At 35.5% G+C, this 22,951-nt stretch overlaps 1 protein-coding gene and 1 long non-coding RNA gene across 3 annotated transcripts in view; both read right to left on the bottom strand.

Annotated features, from left to right (window-relative positions):
- Positions 1-6,789, bottom strand: part of LOC149786949 (uncharacterized) — a 129,844-nt gene extending 123,055 nt beyond the window's left edge. The window contains exons 1-2 of the mRNA XM_089976001.1: positions 6,749-6,789; positions 682-1,179 (exon numbers count right to left, since the gene is read on the bottom strand). Coding sequence (XP_089832127.1) covers positions 682-1,179; positions 6,749-6,789 — 539 coding nt within the window. The remainder of the gene's footprint in view (positions 1-681; positions 1,180-6,748) is intronic.
- A 1,582-nt stretch (positions 6,790-8,371) lies between these two features.
- Positions 8,372-20,566, bottom strand: LOC149786950 (uncharacterized). 2 transcript variants are annotated; one of them, XR_016425042.1, is made up of 3 exons: positions 20,445-20,566; positions 11,932-12,021; positions 8,372-8,619 (listed from the first exon to the last, which is right to left on the bottom strand). It is a non-coding gene; the product is annotated as an uncharacterized LOC149786950 (long non-coding RNA). The 2 variants fall into 2 exon arrangements; XR_016425041.1 differs by lacking the exon at positions 20,445-20,566 and adding an exon at positions 18,653-18,783.
- Between the last annotated feature and the right edge of the window lie 2,385 nt (positions 20,567-22,951).

Raw genomic sequence — 22,951 nt, forward strand, 5'->3', positions numbered from 1 at the left:
TTTCATGCCCATGTGACCATGCATATTTGGAATAGATTGATTTGACTTTTCATGCCCATGTGACTATGATTATTTGGAATAGATTGCTTTGACTTTTCATGCCCATGTGACTATGTATATTTGGAATATATTGCTGATTTATTGTGCTCCACTTTTTTTTAGGGAATATAACTGTACCATTATTAAGGTATAGATTTTATATGCCACAAGTTTGTCTATAGTTTGGTGTTAGCTGCACGTGATTGATGAATTTCAATGTCTGTTTACAGTCGGATACATCTATAAAAACCAATTAATCACTTGGACTGCCTTTTCCCAATTTGTGATTATACAAAGATTCAATTTTTTTATAAGTTTAATTTTCAGATGATTTCTCTATTGGGGTATGAAATAAAATGTTTAATCTTTCATTTTGAAGTTAACTTCACAATAATTCATACAAATTACCTTAAATAACTTGCAGCATTAGAACTGTCCATTTTAGATCAATGAAGTGTGTATACAGAGGAAACTTGATGAATGATGCATCTAGTGGAGAATATATTATGTCTAGAATGTCACAGTGACATACATTCCCCAATTGCTAGGATTATCAATGTCAGTGTTCATATATCTGTCAATCAGCATAATTATACTGACACTTAATGTATGAAACTGAAATTAGAATATTGTTGTCTGTACCTCGGGCTTCCAAATGTTTTGTGTATTGGAATTGGTGGTGACCTTAGAATTTTGTTTGCATATAGTACTTTAGGTATAGGACTACATGACACAAATCTATATATAGGTATATAGGTCATAAATCTAGCTAATCCAATACTGTCATTAGGTATAGGTCTATTGAGCACAAATCTAGCAAATGCAATACTGTCTTTAGGTCTATAGGGCACAAATCTAGCAAATGCAATACTGTCTTTAGGTCTATAGGGCACAAATCTAGCAAAGCCAATACTGTCATTAGGTATATAGGGCACAGATCTAGCAAATGCAATACTGGTTTTAGGTATATAGGGCACAGATCTAGCAAATGCACTACTGTCTTTAGGTATATAGGCCGCACATCTAGCAAATGCAATACTGTCTTTAGGTATATAGGCCACACATCTAGCAAATGCAATACTGGTTTTAGGTATATAGGGCACAGATCTAGCAAATGCACTACTGTATTTAGGTATAGGTCTACAGGGCACAAATCTAGCAAATGCAATACAGACTTTTCACTTCCATATGATTTTGTAAATGAACTGTATCAAGACTACATTGGATGATAAACTACGATAATCATATACAACAACAAAATTCCTAAAGCATATATTCCTTTTTGCCTTTATCTTTTAGTGTCCTCATGATTGTGAACATTATACATGTCCGATCGTAGTTCTATAATGTAATATGTCTACCCCGATATTCATGTTGTTTATGTCGACCCAAACAATGTAAATATCATGGTAGACGTATTACATTGTTGGACTAGGCCCTTCGTATAAACTGATGCCTATTTGTTTTGCTTACAGATTGGGTAGGAGTGATCATGGATGCATACAACAAAATAAAAATTAATGTCACGTAAAATAAGGTGTGTGCTAAAATAAAGAGTAGCTGCAATAAAGCACTTAAATGTGTGAACAAGGTATTGTCAGGCGATGTGTAACAACAACTATATTTACTTTATCCCGAACGCCACTTTTTCCAAAACTGCCTTTCCCTTTTAGCACATTTCCTTAGTAAAACGACTTAAATATGAAACGATGAGCTAAAGTTTCACTTATCATTTTCTACAATAATTTTATTTGATTTATATCAGGATAAATACAAATTTTGAAACCATCCGCATATCGGCCTTTACGTTTAAGTGCTGGTGACCATTTTATTCAAGAAAAGGTCAAGGCTGAAGAATGCTAGTAATTTTATGTTCAAGTACGACAGGAAACCAGTCTACTTCTTGGCTCAGGGTCTCTTCATTGTGACGTCACCAATGCATAGTGACGTATGTAGCGTTCAGCCTTTTCACATCGCCAGAGCTGTGTTCCATCGCCGCAAGGAAAGAATCCCTGGCCTATTTCACCCAAGTATTTCGAAAACTCTTCCCATTCTGCAATAAATTTATGTTAGGCACCAAATGCGATCTAAATAGAGTGTGCTGCATTATTCAAGGGTGTGATTTTTCCATTGGCATTTTACTGTCTGATTTCCTGTACTGTGTGGTGTATGCCCGGTGCAGGGCCATGGGGTTATCAAGTGTAACGTATATTGTTTAGTCATCGGTTGGATTACAAACTTTAGCAAGAAAAAATAATTGGAACTTTAGATTTTAGAATGGGTATCTAAATAATGGTAGAGGAACCATTTAAATAAATATTATCATCATCGCTGGTATTATGGTCATGTTCGATCCTCGTATTGCTATTATTTTCGTGTTGTTGTGATGATGATGGTAATGATGAAGATTATTCCTATTGTTTTACTTGCTGATGGTTTTACTCCTATTGCTGGCTGTTGTTGTTAATGTTATCCTTTATGTTGTTTGTGTTTTGTTTTTTTTGTTTGTGTTTTTTTTTTTTTTTTTTTTTGGCTTTGGTTTGTTGCGGGGGGGTGGGGGGCTTTTCCTGTTAACTTAAACTTTATTATGGAGTTGTAAAGTGTTTTCAGTGATGTTTTATGAGCAGAGTGTGTGATGTTTATTCTCTCCATTTTTTGAAATATCACAAATATGTGTGAAAAGCAATGTCTTTTTTCTCTTTTCCTTCTTTATTATGTTAATCATATTTGTTAGTCACACAAAAAATGATTTGGTTTGATTTGGTGTTGTAAGGTACAGCAAATGCAAGTAGGTCATTTAATGCTTTAACAATTGCGGTAAAGTGTCATCCCTAAGAACAAACTAGCAGACATTGTGATTGGTCTTCTTTTTCATCTGTCCGTCATTCGTTTGTTCTTGTAACCTGACTTGCTACACAGATTAAGAGAGGATTATCATACTGGGTATCACGTATCAAGAGGAGGAGTAGATGACAGGGAAGGTCTTGGATCATGCATGCCGAGAATGGGGATACTGTATTGTGGAAGTGCTGGTAGTAAACCTGAATTCCATCTACACTGACTAATGGAGGTTATTTAATACGGAGACAGCTGGTGTAAAGTTTCTTGCACACGAACCGATTATCAGATAAATGTGGTTGAAGGTGGTGGGGTAATCTGAATTCCAGAATGAACTGTTCCGTCCATATATTAATCTCCAGAGAAAATAGCAGCATACCAAAATTTTATTTCTTGGACGTAAACAATCTTTTAAAGTGATATTTGTTCAACGCGAAATAATTTCGTACGCTTAAAACTTTCAAGTTTTATGCGTAAAACTGTGTTGCCTTGTGAAATGGAGGAAGATGACCAAATTTATGTTGCAACAGAACTCATTCGGTTATACACTTAGACCGCTCCGGTGACCTAGTGGTTAGAGCGTCCGCGTCGGATGCGGAACGTCGCGGGTTCGAACCCCGGCTGAGTCATACCAGAGACATACAAATGGTACTATGAGCTGCCTCGCTTGACGCTCATCATTAAGAGGTTACTGTTAGGACTGGTTGGCATGGTGTCAGGATAAAATGACTGGGTGGGACATGATGCCACATGTCTGCGGCATGATGACCAAATCACACACACACGCAGGTTATACACTGGGATACTGCACATATCAAGTTTCCATAACTGACCATTTTGGTCCTGAATGTTTATTATTTTGTCATTTTATTTTCTTTCTTAACAGAACGTAAATTTTCATTCCTTATTTCTTTTTACTTCAGAAACCAAAAATTTTTTGCTCCATAATCCTTAAGATATCGTATAAAGATAGATCTAGAATGACGTCATCAGCAGCCATATTTGTGGTATGCTGGCAGATTGTATATAGTGTTTGGAAGTTGAAATAAATTAAATGAGTCTCCAGAAACTGTTACAAAACATATTCACATAAACCGAATGCAAATCAGGATTTCGTTTGGTATCCATATTTGTAATTTATAAGTTTATTTTATCTCAGAGCACCATGTTCAAAATGGCCAATTTTGGAAGTTGCATATAGGAGAAACTACCAGGTTTCCCATCGTCCAGGTAAAATGGGCAGAAAATCGTCTGCTAGTGTGATCTTATCGGGAAACATCTATACTTGATTTGGTTTAATTACGTTTTGAATATTGATCGAGTCATTCCCTTGTGCAAGTTACAGTTTTTCTACCATTTTATTTAAACTTACCATTTATCTCGTATAATTGACTTTTTTTTGGCAACTACTTTAGCACTCCATGCCTATGTATAAGACCACATAAGAATTATTGATGTACGCATAGTCTGTATAAATCTATAAATAAATATGCTATAGGTTCTCCTTATTTTCGTATGCGGCACGATCGTTAGAAAAATTATTTTATGACAATAATAATTAGGATGATTACTCCTGTTCATTGTCTTGCATATGTTTATATCGTTTTTGTTGTTGTTGTTATCATCCTCGTGGTTAATCTTATCCTTCCCATTTTGGGGGGATGGATGGGTCCTTTGACAGAACTTTGATTTATTATGTATTTGTAAAATGACCCCCAGCGATGTTTTGTAATTGATCTTCATTTCCGCCTGTCCGGCGGTCGTTTGTTCTTGTAACCTGGATTGTTACACAGATTAAGAGAAGATTATCAAACTGCGTATCATTTTTCAAGAGGATAAGTCGGTGAATCGTGGATGACTGAGAATGCTGAAGGTGGGGTGTTGGGGTGGGGTGTGAACGCCATTTTTAAGCGCATAATAGTCCATACATGGCGACCAATATAACTAGTGGAGAAAGAAGCCGTGAAAATCGCGACTAACAACCACCGACCCACAGGAAGCTCCTGGCAAGCTATCTCAATATACCCAATTCGAGGCTTAAATAAAATTTACAACAATTTCGTGCGTGAACTTTACTTGACTTGTAAATTAGAAGATGGCCTAAGATGGAGTTTTCAGTGCGGTCATACTTTACATATATAAGAATTTCTTAATTGGGGGTAGATGTATTTTTCATCTCATATAATTGACATTTTTATTACAGTTGCTTTGCATTCCATGTCAATATTTGAGGCCTGTAAATAATAGTTGGTATATGCATAGTACAATAAATAAATAAATAAAGATAGAATTTAAAAATTGTACAATATCTGCTAATAAGTAAAATAAAATTGGTCCAACTACGCTGAAGCGGTCATTGGGTTTACTTTTCCTTATTTGCTGATATCATATTTTTATATGTACTTATTTTATGACATCAGTAATTCCAATTTATACGTAATTTTTAATATCGAGAATTAATGTATACTATATATTGAAATTCATAATATCACAAATTAAAAACATTTATAATACCACAAATTTGAATAGATATTTTTTGTAAATAATTTAATGATATCAACATTTGAATATATAATATCTCATTTTGTAAATACTGGATTATAAATTCATCAGCATTATTTTCTATCAACTATTGTATTTAATATTGATAACTACACCTAACTGGGAAATAATAGGTACGCATATTTAATCTCTAAAGTATGTAACTATAGATGTGTTATATATAGAGGACACAATCGCATTAAAGATGGCGAGAGACCTCATTTGCATTCTGATATTCAATGGATGGAACCTTTATACTCTGTAGAGATTGCAGTTCCCAAAATATATTCATCCAACTCCTTGTCCTCACCCACAGGATATTAAGCATGGAGTGGGAATGAATAGACATGAAAATGCCTGTCCGTGATCGTTTAAGATTTTGAAATAATTCGTATAATTGGTTGGGACATTTTATCCATAGGAAAATTTAAAATGCATCGAGAAATGTCTAGCAATTTTCTACTCAAAGTACACTTGAATCCTGAACCACTCATTTTTAAAAGAAACGACTCAAGCCCATGTCTTAATATGTTTAAATCAAATGTAGAACCACTACCTTCCTTTCAGAGCATTTCCGAATCACTCATATATTTTTTTTTATTTTAAATAAACCAGTATTATGTCCTTAACCCTAGCGGTATTCTAGGTATGGATCGCTCCTTCTTCAAAAGTGCTTAACCCTAGCGGTATTCTAGGTATGGATCGCTCTTTTTTCAAAAGTCCTTAACCCTAGCGGTATTCTAGGTATGGATCGCTCTTTTTTCAAAAGATGCACTTTATTTCCTAGACTCAAATAATAATCTTCATTTTGCATTTAGTGGCGCAAAAATTAAAGTGAAAAATCATACACATTATAACAATAACTTACAACTATACTATGATCAATTCAGATATTTTTGGGAGAGTTGATGTAAATATTGTACTAGTTTAATATGAAAACAACCATCTATGTATTAGGACATAATTTTTAGTACAAGTAATAAGATTGAAGTTTTCTCTAAATTGTATTAAAAGTAAGTTTTCATTAAATTATATTGGAAGTAATTTTCTATTAAAATATATTGAGATTAAATCCATTATTTCGGTATTACAATTATATACTATTTAATAAAGACTGCGCCCCTTACGAAAAAATACAAAACCGTCTTATGCATACATTTCCCTTGTATCATAAGTCAGCAAAAAATTACATTCGGTAAGTTGTTTAGATAGATGAACTAGACGAATTCCAAAGATTTTTCTAGATGGGTAAATGAGCTGATCTTGCAGATTTGTCTACATAATGACGTACATTGACCCAGACGATAGTCTGTAAGAAACTAAATCTCACTTTGAGATTCTGGCGTACACAAGAACTAGGCGCATGTCCATATTTGGCTTTGTCCTAAGAAACTGATATAAAAAGTCTCAGCCCATGGGCACGCCAGTTCTTCGCCAGAGACTCAAAAAGACTTTTGTCTTTACAGGTAAGATTATCGTCTATGTACAATTTTTCATATAGTATAATGATTTTTAGTGTTATAAGGATTTTTAGTGTTAAGATGTTAATCTAACATCAGTACATTGCAACATTGGATTATTTTAATATTTCTTTACTATTCTTTAATATAATGTATTGGAAAGTTTAATTGTTTGAAGAACTTATATTTACTTGTAATTGTATTATTGATTATAGTAAAAAGCATCGTTCGTTACCAACTCCATATTCCGTAATAATTAATTTAGAAATAAAATAATCTTTGAATAATACAGTTTATTATGTTTACATTTTAGAATAAATTCAGTAAAATATATTTCAATTACGGTATTAGTCTAAAATATTGAATTTTAGATTCTTTAGCACTCGTGAATCTATTCGATATTTAATTATCTGTATTATATTCTAAAAGGCAGAAACGATAAAAATGTATGATGTTAGTAAGTGAAAGAATATCGTTGTTTTATATGTATCTCTTATATCTGTAATTTAAGCTTATGTAGATTGATATTGGAGTGTAATTTTATATGTTGAGTATTTCATTAAAAAGTTCTTCGCCAGAGACTCAAAGAGACTTCTGTCTTTACAGTTGATCCCGTACCTTCGGCTGCCGAAATTCCCCAGATGTAGCCATATCTTCATTGTCAAGTGACTCCTCTTCCAAGAGGGTTGAACTTCCTCTCTCTCTCTCTCTCTCGGGTCATGGAAACAGCTTGACCATGAATTTATTAGACAATCCGTCTCGTAAAAGCTGATGGATAAATATTTTCTTTTTCATAAAATATGTTTTACGTGATAATGTGTATTTGTTTAGAAGTTTTGATGGGGAAAAGGTTTGGACATAGATCTGTTACGTTATAACATTCAGGAGAATACAAATATTTATTTGTCAATTTTAAACCAAAAATATTTAGAAAAGATGAAGATTTATATATTACGCTTAGTGATTATAACATTAATACAAGCAGCATCAACCGTGAGAGAAAGATTGTTAACATTTAAATAAACAGCGTCAACCGTGATAGAAAGACTGTTAACCTTGAAATAAGTAGCGTCAATCCTAATATAAAGATTGTTAACATTGAAATAAACAACGTCAACCCTGATAGAAAGATTGTTAACCTTGAAAAAAAACAGTGTCAACCCTGATGGAAAGATTGTTAACTTTGAAATAAGCAGCGTCAATCCTGACAACAAAATTATTAACATTATACGGTATGAAAATGAATAAACTACGTTTTTGATGCAAATAAATTTGCATTCATCAAAATTTACAGTATAATATCAAATTCTCATAAACTCTATAATGTCAAATTAGAAACGACTCATCTACCAAAGAAAACATTTTCCATTAAAATGAACTGCGGAAGCAAAATATATAGGTAACAATCATAAAGGACTTAGAAATCTTTTTCAAAATAATGCTTTTCTAAAATGTAACAGATGTAACTAGAAATTAAAGTCAAAACATGCACGTCAGATAAATCTGTATTGATCTCAAGGCTAGACAGAAGAAAAGAAAGTAAGTAAAACTCCCCAATTATCTCAGTTGAACAGAAAACTGGTACACACCAAAATCACATAATTTGGCTACTAGATCGACTATCAGTTAATGAGAACTGTATTGGTTTAACGCTTTTCTTCATAACGTCGTAGGCTGTACATGACATCCAGAATATGTGATAGAGGAAGACTCAGAGAAGACCCCCGGAAGATAGACGGACCTGTAAAGACAAGCTCTTAAACAACTTGGTCTACATTCAGGACTAGTAGCGATAAAATATTTTCAACATGGCTACCAAGGTTGTCATTCTGTACATGCAAGCGTAACCATTTTGATTTAGGACCAACAAGGCACAACAAGAAATCATTTGGTGAAACCTTATGGGAACATTTCTTCTAATTCATCAGGAGCAGCAATAACAAGACTTTCAAGATGGCCACTTTGGCAGCCATATCGAACATCACATGGGCACCAGTTTCACATAGTACCATACTAGACATCAGATGAAACCTCTGTTTATATGACCATCTATTTAGGAGTAGTATGTTTAAATAACTACTTGGGCGTCCATATTGGACATCCAAAAGCCATTACTTTCATGTAGGACCAAGGAGACACCATAATACATTTTCTAGTGAAAACTCATTACTTATATGACATCCATTTAGAAGGAGTAGCGACAATAAGACTTTTTTTTTTTTTTACAGATGACCAGTGTGGGATTATACCGGCGCTAACAAACTAGTAATAAAGAACGGCCGGCAGGGAGATGGCATGCAACAGACTAGCCTTTAATTTATCGTTGTCTGTAATAATTAGAGCTAAATCGAATAATATTTACCACACGCCACACTTTAGTTACCCCTCCTCCACCAAAGAAATGAAAATAAAATAAGAAGAAAAGCAAGGAATATATTATTTTAAAGTGTCCGATCAAGTTGGCAATATACATGAAAGTATAATTCGGTAATGCATCAGGGACCTGACATAGACTGATATACGTGACGAAAATTGAACAATTTGGCATACGTTTAGAGTTACAGATGGGTACTGCGAGATTTAAAATTGAGTTGAAATTCTGAAAACTCGGAAGTCAGTTTGTCTGAAAATGGCGATTTGTCAACAAATTCACTTTTAATTTCAACAATATTTTCTGAAAGTGTAGATAAATGACATGAATTCCGAAGTATTTATTGTCTTGCTTCTTGAATGAAACTAAGCCCTTGAAAACGCTTTAAAAAAACCACTAGAAAAATATGTTGTGTTTTTTCTCACATGATCTTTGCACACATCGTTGTCTTGGAAATTGCAAATAATGCACAAATAACAAAGCAATTACGAAAACTAAGGATACACAGCATACGTTTTGAAGCTCTTTGCTCTGAGATTCAGAGTTTCATGGGGTTTATACATGTAGTGGATAGGAACGGGATATTAAAGATGTAGTGGATAGGCACGAGATATTATACATGTAGTGGATAGGCACGCTATATTATACATGTAGTGGATAGCAGAAAAGTTGTAAATCAAACTGTAGTTGCGATGGCTTTCTCTGGATATAGTTTAATTTTTCATATTTTATAAACTTCGCGTATGTCAAAGACTTTGAACTGATTTTTATGTAATCTACTACCCCTAATCCAAAACCTTTCGCTACTACTACATCCCCATCCCCTCTCGCTGGGATTCTTGTTGATGAAAAGTTTAAATTCAGAATTGGAAAAATGTAACGTATAATGTAATAAATAAAATAAACACAATTTGTGGTATCATGAAAATGAATTCAGACATAATAATGATATTCACGCAGTAATTTGATATTTGGAGTAGTACTGATATGGTAACTATGTAGTGTGTGTGTGTGTGTCTGTGTGTGTGTGTGTGTGTGTGTGTGTGTTGCGTTTCACAAAGTAGCTTTAACAATTTTTCAGTCATATCGCTACGATGTCTGCACTGTGGCAGTTTATAGTGATGTAGCATCATGTCCCACCCGGTCACATTATCCCGACACCAGGTCGACCAGTCCTAACACTAACCTCTTAATGTTGAATGTCAAGTGAATACCATTTTTATAAGTCTTTGATATGACTCGGTCGGGGTTCGAACCCGCGACTAATCATTGAGGCTACCGGAGCGTTCAACTGTGTACAATACACCAGTGTGCGTGTGTGTGTGTGTGTGTGTGTGTGTGTGTGTGTCAAACATTGTGATCATATCAATTTAAAACTTTATAACAATATCAATATAGCAGTTTCTTAAGTTACGTTGAATTTTAAATATTTGTTTATACTTCGTATTAATAATAATAATAATAATAATAATAATAATAACAATAATAATAATAAATCATGTTATATGTGTCTAGCCACCAGAGTGGACCAGTTCATCTGTTGGCAGCCACCATGATGTATTTTGTTAACGGTCCCTAACCAATTGGGTTGATGATGTTTAATATGTCTAGCCATTCGGGTGGATCATGTTATATGTGACTAACCAGTAGGGTGGATCATGTTATCTGTGACTAACCATTAGGGTGGATTATGTTATCTGTGAATAGTCATTTAGGGGGATCGTGTTATATGTGTATATTAGGGTTGATTATGTTATATATGTCTAATCATTAGGGTGGATCGTGTTATCTCAAAGAATCCAGACTTATGCAGTGGTACATATGTTGCCCAGGAAAACATATTTATGGCATCCAATAAACCTGTGGGATATGACGTAATGGTGTCAAATCATATTGGCGCGTTGCCTGAGTAACTTTAATATGGGAATGGAGGGGATAAACTTCGCCACAGTTTTTGGTCGAAACACTAAATAATAACAAATAAACTTCTCGGTTTTTGAGAGCTGAAATAAAGATCTTGCTTCTAGGGTTTTCACTTTGTATTTATATTGATGTTCAACTATTGAAAAGCGAAATACCGATACATGTTATTTTTGTGTTCCTGAAAAATATATTCGTACGAAAGGAACTTTACATTTGGCTTTATAGACAATTTACAAACTGTCATACTTTTAACCTTCTCAAAAATATCCACACTGAAAATTTATTTTATTTTTCATAGATACTGCAAAATATTAAAGCGGTATACTAACATCGAAACATTATTGTCAGTAGTAAGGAAAACTAACAAAAATCCTACAATGCAAATCCGACTTATAAGAGGCCAAATACACCGTCCGGCGTCAGATAAAGTAGAGTGTTTATTTTTAAATGTTTATTTTTGAACACATTTTATTACCATATATTGGACACCTTTTAATATCAGGCAGCTGAAACAATAATCAAAACGTTTACTTTTTAAAATTGCATTACGTATCAATTTACTGAAAAATCTCATAAAGTATATTAGACCTGAAATAACAAATGAAAGAAAACTATGTCATCAAGATTCCGACTGATACAAATGTTGACGATGGTATAACTTCCGCCTAAAACGCTTAGCACGCTCTGGAACACTATGTGTACGTATTGATGTGCTAGTAAAAAAAATAGCAAAAAGGTTGTTATATGAATATCACATACCTTCTATTTTTAGTTCCACAGTTCCAAAATAGACCAGATTGCAAATAGCTTTCCGTGATGTTGCTGTGGCCATCGTATCGTCTAAATGGCCTGTGAATAAAAACGTATCGATTCTAGGTGAAATGAGTCGCCAGCCTAACATATTGTATGTGTTAGAACTGAGTAGCAAAGAACAAAGAACAAACTCCCGGCCAAATTCCATATACATGACTACAATTTGATTTAGAAATTAACGCAGAAATATCAGCTTGTGTGCAAAACTATGTACTGTTAAACACGATAAAAATATATTTTGACTGTGTGCTTACAGGCATCAAGTAAATAATGACAATTTAGCACTACAACACTATATCTTGAATGTGCATGTGCAAATATAAATATCGTGGATTATTTCTTTATCAAACTGGAAAAGTGTATTCACCTAATATTAATAATGTAATAATATCGATAACATCATATATAATCAATTCAATTCAGTATCATCTAATGTAAAGAACATGTTTGCTGTGTCCGTTGTTCGTTGTCTTTGGTACTGTTTGACAATCAGTCTAGAGGAGTCAGTTATGAGTTGGGTGTGATCTTTCTTACATCTGTGAGATACTGGATGAGCTGGTCTGTTGTCCCTGGTACTGTTTGACAATCAGTCTAGAGGAGTCAGTTATGAGTAGGGTGTGATCTTTCTTACATCTGTGAGAGACTGGACGAGATGATGTGCTAAATTCTAAACAACAATCGTTACTGTGGAATTCTTGCATGTTGGATTATGAATAGCCATTGTACACATTATTGGGGCTTTCTTTGAATGTTGGATTATGAATAGCCATTGCACACCTTATTGGGGCTTTCTTGAATGTTGGATTATTAATAGCCATTGTACACAGTGTTGGGGCTTTCTTTGTATGTTGGATTATGAATAGCCATTGCACACATTATTGTGGCTTTCTCGCATGTTGGATCATGAATAGCCATTGTACACATTATTGGGGCTTTCTCGCATGTTGGATTATGAATAGCCATTGTACACATTATTGTGGCTTTCTCGCATGTTGGATTATGAATAGCCATTGTACACATCATTGGGACTTTCTTGCATTTGATAATTCTAGAGGCTCTATATTTTAGGCTTGTATTCGACAACTTATTGTTGTTTTTTGTTGTAGGGTTTAACGCTATTTTTCAGCACAATATAGACTATACATGGCGGCCAGTATAAATGATGGAGGAAGAACCCAACCCAGGAAAGCCCCGAAAGAAACAGTGTCACACGAAAAGCTACTGGTAAGCTTTCCCGAATACCCACATTGGCCGAATCCGAGACTCGAACCCGCTCAGACAGAGGTGAGATGGCATTAATCCGTAACGGTGAGTGCTTTAGACCACTCAGCCATTCGTGGCCCCACACCTTATTGTAATAACTTTGTACAGACGACGAACCTTTGGGATAGAAACATGCATTATCTAAAATTGTCCTCAGTTATAAAACCTCAATTCGTGCGCAGTGCATTCCATTTGTTATTCGTAAAGTATTCTCTCTCTCTCTCTCTCTCTCTCTCTCTCTCTAACATGAGGCCCCGAGTGGCCGAGTGGTCTAAAGCGCTCTCCGTTACGGATCACTACCATCTCACCTTTTTCTGCTTAGGTTCGAGTCTCGGATTCGGCCAATGTGGGTATGTGAGAAAGCTTGCCAGTAGCTTCTCAAGGGTCGGTGGTTCTTTCCAGGGTTTTCCTGGGTTCTTCCTCCACCATTAACACTGGCCGCCTTGTCTAGCCTATCGTGTGCTGAAAAATGGCGTTAAACCCTACAACAACAAAAATTCTCTCTAACACACATATATACGCAAACGTAACCACTATAAATTCAAACAACCTTCACTGTGCCTTAGACTACCATCACAGTATTTTTGACCTATAGTTACTGAAGGTGGTTGGCAAGTGTTATGATGATCATGGTCACATCCACGATAACGAATGCAATAATACCGGAGCAACAGGGAAGACACACGGCCTAGCCGGGGATAAAACCCATGATATCCCTAACTCACGACGGGCGTTCTACCATTTGAGTTATCAGAGCTGACACACGTATTCCTACCCGTTACATAGGCATTATTAGTCCAATATTGCTACCTCTTTCTATGTATGGAGCGCAAAATCTACTCTACACCAATATTTTGATAACAAATGAAAAGTGTACCACGACTATCAATATTTTTCCGCTAATACTTCATTCACAGGTAAACATCGCTCATTCCCATGTATGATGTGTGCTTCCATTAAAACGTAGGCTTTGTTCCTCGTGTATCTGCCTCACAGGGTCTGTATTAATCATTTCGTGCACATGCTGAAGTCAAAACAAATGATTTTCCTAGTAATATATTTAAATTCTTGATTTTATATTTTTCCGGATAATTTATGTGAGTAAGAGACCTTTTAAGCTGTTTTTATTTCTTAGGTATTCCATTGCTTTATCAGTTTATTCATCTGATATGATTTTTGTTTTTAAAAAATCTCTTTTTAAAGTGGCATAACAATTTTAATTTTAAATACTATCTTGCATTACTTCTTAGTCACCTTTAAAGCCAAGTTTTTAATGTTTTAATAAGCACAAAAATATAAAATAAAACAAATGTTTCGTTTTAATAAAAAAAAAAACACTATAAACCATCATTATATGCAACATTTTTAAATATATAATTTCAGTTACAAGTCTCCAAGTCTGACTTTACTGCTCTGGTGGTCTAGTGGTTAGAGTATCCGCCTCGGATGCGGGAGGTCGCGGGTTCTAACCCCGGCCGAGTCATACCAAAGACTATTAAAACTAGTACTGACAGCTACCTAGCTGGGATCAGCATTAAGAGGATAGTGTTAGGACAGGTCGGAGTGGTGTCAGGATAATGTGACTGGGTGGGATATGGTGCTAAATGTCTGCGGCCCCAGTGCTAGATATCACTTTAAGCTGCCACCATATGTCATAACGATATGACTTAAAAATTGTTGAAGCTACGTTCAAAATCCAAATAACACACACACACACACACACACACAAATCTGACTGGTCTAGGACTTTTTAATTTGGTTTATAATCTTTGTTACGACGCAAAATAAACCAATAAGTACCCGGTAAATAACGTTTGAAAGATAGTTCTGGTCCAGTATCGACCCAATCTCACTACTTCCGTTTCTGCTACCTCTTTTAAATATATCACCCCTCTGTATCGCGTACTGAACTGTGATCACCAAGACCGCTATTGTTACCTCTGCAGCTAATAAACTAAATCAAGTGAGTGTTATTGATATACAACCTCTCCTATCGATGACTCTTCTCAAACGTCTTTGATCTTAAATCTGTTCTACATCGACCCAAGGCATATACTCTCTTAAACTGTGCTTCAATCACGTGCTATGATCACATGCCAGCTTGTAGATAAGATAACTACTACGCAGAAAACCAGATCATGTTCTATATTAAAATGCCGCCTTCCACAATGTCACCATGTCATCTTTGAATAAGCATACAAGATACATGCGTCGTTATCTGTGGAGGGCTCTATGATGATACCCAAGCATTTTCTTAGGCATATTTCAAGCGCTATCACACCCACCTTTTTCTGCTGATCTGATCCCCGTTTCTCTCTCTCTCTCTCTCTAGAATACCACCACCAGCATCAGTTATTTTGGGACATTCTTGTTGAAATGTTGCCAGATCCACACGAAGCAAACGATCTCCAGATTCCTTGGTCGAAAACCAGACGACAGACAACGATCTCCAGATTCCTTGGTCGAAAACCAATCATTACAAAAGCTCATTTTCTGTATCAGCACCTACTGTATGGGATTCCTTACCAATGAGGATACGTAATTCAACATCCCTTGCTTCTTTTAAATTATCATTAAAGAAATTCTTTCTAGACCAGCTGGAATGATATATTAAAAGCTCTGAATAGAAAACTTTAAAATCATATCCATAATTGATATATATTTGTATGTTTCCCAGTATAGTCACACATAGTCATTCATGTCAAATATGTACGAATGAGTGTGCGACGATACATGGTTATGTGCATGAACTTCTATTTTTATTATTTTATTACAAAAACTGAGGACCACATGGCAGATGGGTCAGCCATGACCAAATGTGTTATCCTCGTTAAAGATAGTTTATTATTAATATTATTATTGTTATTATTATTATTATTATTATTATTAATATTAAATCCCATATTTAAAGCTAGCTTTCAAACACAGGGAACTGAAATAGGGGCATTCTAGCTGGACAGTTAGCTGGGAGTCTAAAAGCAATTAATTTTGACATGAATGAAATTCACACTTGCTAATAACTAGTTGATGACAGATTCGTGTTACTTTGATGTTGTATTCTGGCGGCAGCTATCGGCCATCTCAATATAATGAAGTTTCGTATAAAGAAATATGCACATCATATAAGTACAAAAGCACAGCATATAATGAAGTTTGTACAGCATCAACTGATGGTGCAACCAAATACAACTTATCCCACTTTAACCATCTCATTATCAGATTAAGTCACAAGTGACTTACCCCCCGATCCAGGTGGTCCTATTATTATCATTCCGATTGAATTTGGTAACGCTGCATGATGTTTAATTGGCCCTTGTTTGCTTTCTTTTTTGTCGCTGAGAAATCAATTATATCCATATTATATCTAATTATATGAATTTATATTGTTTGCAATGCAGAGCTAAAACTTCAACTAATGATCTATCCAGTGTTACAAAAAAAAAAAAAAGAATAGCATACGGTGGAAGATGTGCAATATGTAACGGGAAGAAGTTTTCGTTTTTACCCAGAATTCAACGTAAAGACGGAGGTGATATTGCTACAAAATTTCTATAAATCCCTCAAAATGTTTGCTTTCTGAATTTACACAAAGTATTCTTCTACTTTCCCTGTACTAAACCCTGTTTCTATCAACAACCAAACCAAACACTTCGAGAATATCCCAAGCGTATACCAGCCAACTAGGTTATATACATGTCACCTTACCTGGATGACAAGCCAGGTAGGTTATGAAAGGTTATCACAGCCGGGTTATTTATGTTATTGCAAACTACTACTTGAGGATCAGATCACATTAAGAATTATATGTATACTTCGTTCATGTTGTTGCTCAATCAAATGCAGGCAGTCAACGTAGATAAACCACAATAAAAGGGATGAATGAATAAGCCTCCAATTATCACTGTAAAAATCCTATGTTAGCATATACGTCTTTCGGTTTTTTATTTGCTTTTAGTAACCCGAGTACTTGCATCTATCCATTTGTCAGTCAAATAAATAAAACTTTTTTCTTTACTTTAAATCGTCCATATTACTTTTCATCTACGTTCTCTTCACCGTACTTGCATCACCTGAAAAACAACAACTACACCAACTTCTACCACTACTGGCGGTGTTGCTACAACTAAAATCAAACCACATCTCAGCATACATCAAAGTACTGTCACCACAACTGATGTTAATAGTGCCCTTGATAAAGTGACATAACAGTGTTGGCAACTTTCACCTTTACTAATGGTGATAGTAGTGGTGATGATGACGATACTAATGGTGACGATGATGATAATGGTGGCGATGATGGCACTAATGGTGATGATAATGGTGGTAATGACGATAATGGTGATGATGATACTAATGGTGGTGATGATGCTAATGGTGGTAATGATGATAATAGTGACGATGACGACAGATGTGATGACGATACTAATGGTGGTGATGATGATAATGGTCATGATGATACTAATCGTGGTGGTGATGATAATACTAACGGCGGTGATGATGATCATAGCGACGATGGCGATAAATGTAATGATGATACTAATGGAGATGGTGATAATGGTGGTGATGACGATAATGGTCACGATGATACTAACGGTGGTGATGATGATAATGGTGGTAATAGAGTCACTATCGTCATACACTTAAGTTGTTACCAAAACTAATGGTAGTTTATAGTTCCGTATCAATTCTGACCTCAACCATGACAAGTGTCTGTATCAAGTCTGACCTCAAAGATTCTACGCATCTATATATCAAGTCTGAACTCATCCATTCTATATATTTGTGTCAATACGTGATAATAAACACATTCAAAACTAATGTAATTACAGTAATGTTTCTACGATGGCCGTGAGCAGCCAAATTATTTATATTTCAAAGAAAACTCAATTTTTACTTGTACATATTTTTCTCAGATAACACAAATTTCTGTACATGCACACATTTGGGTTGCTTAGTAGTTGTAGACGTTAACGAACAGCCTTTAGAAAAATGTGCATATGTACACAGTTCAGTTTCTTTGAACGGTAAATATGTTGTCCGCAATTGGCTATCATATATTCCATACACTGGCTACAGAAGAACACGGGTGATTGTTGTTGTTGTTGTAGGGTTTAACGCCATTTTTCAGCACACGATAGGCTATGCATGGCGGCCAGTATTAATGGTGGAAGAAGAACCCTGGAAAACCACGGAAAGAACCACCGACCCACGAGAAGCTACTGGCAAAGTTTCTCACATACCCACATTGGCTGAATCCGAGAACACGGGTGAAAGAATAAGTATATGGTAAGACTGATACGCGCAAAATACATCGATTGAGTAGCTGTCACCCATTATGACCACATGAAATATGAATATGTATTTGCACGGTTTTATAAATCATATGAAAAAGAAAGATACTTACAGATTTTCTACAAATTCCTCAAAATCTTAGCTTCCTGTATATACACAAAGTATGTTTCTTCTTTCCATGTACTAAATCCTGTTGCTATAAACAAATTAAAACAAACACTACCACAATTTCACAAGGATATACCAGCCAGCTAGGTTATAAATACGTCAACTTACCTGGATGACCCGCCAGCTGGGTTATACAAATATTACCTTATATGGGTGAATTATGTTGTTGCAAACTACTACCTCAAGGACGTCTCGAGGATCATATCACTGTATAACTATATGCCTACTTTGTTCATGTGGATTGTGCAAGCTTAATGCAGGCAGTCAAACGTAGAGAAAACACAGTAACAGGGAAGAATGAATTCGTATCTAATTATCACAGTAGAACTGCAATGTTTGCATACGAGCCTTTCTGCATGTTTATAAGCTTTTATCTAATTATTATTTTTAACCCACATTCTCTATTATTATTATTATCATTATTTAAAGTAACTTTGACATTTTTTCAGTCATATCGCTACGATGTCTTTGGTATGATCGAACTCACGACATCCCGCATCCGAGGCGGACGCTCTAACCACTAGGCCACCGGAGTTGTTTTTAGTAACCCGAGTACTTGCATCTATCCATTTGTCAGTCAAATAAATAAAACTTTTTTCTTTACTTTAAATCGTCCATTTTACTTTTCATCTACATTCTCTTCATAGTACTTGCATAACCAGAAAAACAACAACACCAACTTCGACCACTAATGGCGGTGTTGCTGTTGCTGTTGTTGTTGTTGTGTTTAACCCCGGGAAGATGTTAATAGTGCCTTTGTTAAAGTGACATAACAGTGCTGGCAACTTTCACCTTTACTAACGGTGATAGTAGTGGTGGTGATAATGATGGTGATGATGATACTAATGGTGACGATGATGACAATGGTGGCGATGATGATATTAATGGTGGTGATGATGATAATGGTGATGATGGCATTAATGGTGGTGATGACGATAATGGTGTTGATGATACTAATGGTAATGATAATAATGGTGGTGATGATGATACTAATGGTGCTGCTGATAATAATGGTGACGATGGCGATAATTGTGATGATGATACTAATGGTGATGATGATAATGGTGGTGATGAGGATAATGGTCATGATGATACTAACAGTGTTGGTGATGATAATGGTGGTGATAGAATCACTATCGTCCTACACTTAAGTTGTTACCAAAACGATTGGTAGTTTATAGTTCCGTATCAATTCTGACCTCAACCATGATATGTGTCTGTATCAAGTCTGACCTCAAGGGTTCTACGCATCTGTGTATCAAGTCTGAACTCATCCGTTCTATATATTTGTGTCAATACGTGATAATAAGCACATTCTAAACTAATGTAATTCCAGTAATGTTTCTACGATGGCCGAGAGCAGCCCAATTGTTTATATATCATAGAAAAGAATTTTTTTTTACTTGTACATATTTTTCTCAGATGACACAAATTTCTGTATATTTACACACTTGGGTTACTTAGTAGTTGTAGACGGGAACGAACAGCGTTTAGAAAAATGTTCATATGTACACAGTTCAGTTTCTTGGAATGTTAAATATGTTGTCCTCAATTGGCTATCATATACTCCATACACTGACTACAGAAGAACACGGGTGATATGAAAGAAGAAGTATGTAGTCAGACTGATACGCGCAAAATACATCGACTGAGTAACTGTCACCCGTTGTGACCACATGAAATATGAATATGTATTTGCACGGTTTTATGATCATATGAAAAAGAAAGATACTTACAGACTTTCTATAAATTCCTCAAAATCTTAAATTCCTGAATATACACATAGTATGTTTCTTCTTTCCATGTACTAAATCCTGTTGCTATAAACAAATTAAAACAAACACTACCACAATTTCATAAGGATATACCAGCCAGCTAGGTTATAAATACGTCAACTTGCCTGGATGACCCGCCAGCTGGGTTATACAAATATTACCTTATATGGGTGAATTATGTTGTTGCAAACTACTACTTCAAGGACGTCTCGAGGATCATATCACTGTATAACTATATGCCTACTTTGTTCATGTGGATTGTGCAAGTTTAATGCTGGCAGTCAAACGTAGAGAAAACACAGTAACAGGGAAGAATGAATTCGTATCTAATTATCACAGTAGAACTACAATGTTTGCATACGAGCCTTTCTGCATGTTTATATTCTTTTATCTAATAGCCCGAATACTTGCATCGATCCATTTGTCACTCCAACAATTACAACTACGTTGACTAGAAATCCTCCAGTTCTCCTTTTATCTACATTCTCTTCTTCCTCGTACTTGCATCACCAGAACAACAACTACAACAATAACAACAACCACGCCTACCTCTACCAGTACTATCTCTGTTGCTACAACTAAATCAAGCCAAATCTTAGCATTACATCAAACCATCACTGCTGATGTTAATAGTATCTTTGTTGAAATGCCATGACAGCAACGGCGACTTATACCGTACTAACGATGATAGTAGTGGCTGTGATAATGGTGGTGATGATGTTGTTGTTGTATGGTTTAACGCCATTTTTCAGCACAATATAGGCTATACAAGGCAGCCAGTATTAATGGTGGAGTAAGGACTCAGGAAAAATCCAGAAAGAAACACCGACCCACGAGAAGCTACTGGCAAGCTTTCTCACATACCCACATTGGCCGAATCCGAGACTCGAACCCATGCAGACAGAGGTGAGATGGCTGACTGGAAAATTGAACTTGTCCTTGGGAAAATTCAGCTTGCCCCAACAATGGTCACGTAGAAAATGGTTTTGAAATAGATTTTTGAGAGAGAGAGAGAGAGAGAGAGAGTTAAAGTAACGATGGATACTCATTAATCCCTGACGATTGAAACTTTCTTGCACTTTTAACATCATCATACTGCTTATTTTTCTGTAAACCGGATACATTAGAGCTAGAAACTTCGACAAGTTTCCTTTTCTTGCCTAAGGCAGCGGGCTCATTTAATTAACTCATTTCGTCAAGAATGGGAAAAGATTAACTCTTTGTAATGATTCATTTATACTCGCAACTGAAAGATTTCTAAACACTGATTTGATCAATATATTTCATAATTATCATCTAGTCACCTTGATTTAATATTTGCCAAGCAGTATTTACTTATCGGCCTCCTCCTGTTAATTACCACATAAACAACAGATCGTAAACAACGCGTGCGGGTGTTATATTTTCGGTTCATTACTAATGCTTTGAATGATATCCTGGTGATTAATCGTTAGTGACGAGTGACTTTTATTTCCAAACGCACGTCAATGAAATGCCACAAGTAATATTAATAACGATTAACGCCTTACTCGCCTGTGTGTGTGTGTGTGTGTGTGTCCTTTATGCAACGGTCACCTGCCTCTGTGGTCCGTAAAGGAATATCACATATATCTGTGTACAACCATTGCTTTACACGCCTGTTCTTGTAACTCCAGTCACATTCAAAAGGTGTCAGTAATGTCTAATTCGAATGTGAGGCAGTTTTTTCATTAGGGCAAAACCAGCGGGTCGAAACAACAGTGGTTGTATTAGTCGCAACAAATATAAATCACCTTGTATGCCATTATGACGGTTACATTTAGTTATATTCATCTATTCGCCTCACAGATACTTGATTCAGTGGGAAACTAGTGTCTACACTGCCTGTTATTTTACTGCGAATTAAAGATATCTCTGAGGAATTCATTAGACACACGAGTTACATCCCTTTTCATAAGGACAGAGGTGATTCAATTTATGTCTATAAAAACAGCTGACGTGTCACAACGAAAAACCATATAAAGCGTATTTTAATTTCCTTTTCATTACATTCCTTTCATACAGCACGGCCGTCTTTTAATTTCCTTTTCTTCACAACTTTCTCACACAGCCCGACTGTCTTTTGATTTCTTGTTCATCACAGCCTTCTCACACAGCTCGACTGTCTTTTTATTTCTTGTTTACCACACCCTTCTCACACAGGTCAACTGTCTTATAATATCGGTGACTGGATCAAATGATTAATGCTTATACTGTTTAACTGCGCGAACAAACTAAGATGGGTGTAAATTTTTAAGTCTGATTATTTCATTTATTGGATGGATTAAAGTGGGCAGGATGCTGTCATATTTCATTGCGTGGAACGTGATTTTGCACACAAAAAAACAACAGATACCCGTTTTGCTACACAGTTCAAATAACATAATTGTGATACTAGTACTACTACTACTACTACTACTAATAATAATAATACGAAGAAGCAGATGATG

Source organism: Sinohyriopsis cumingii, chromosome 12 (assembly GCF_028554795.1).
Source record: "Sinohyriopsis cumingii isolate HCF-2022 chromosome 12, ASM2855479v2, whole genome shotgun sequence".
NCBI classification, from domain to species: Eukaryota; Metazoa; Mollusca; class Bivalvia; order Unionida; family Unionidae; genus Sinohyriopsis; species Sinohyriopsis cumingii.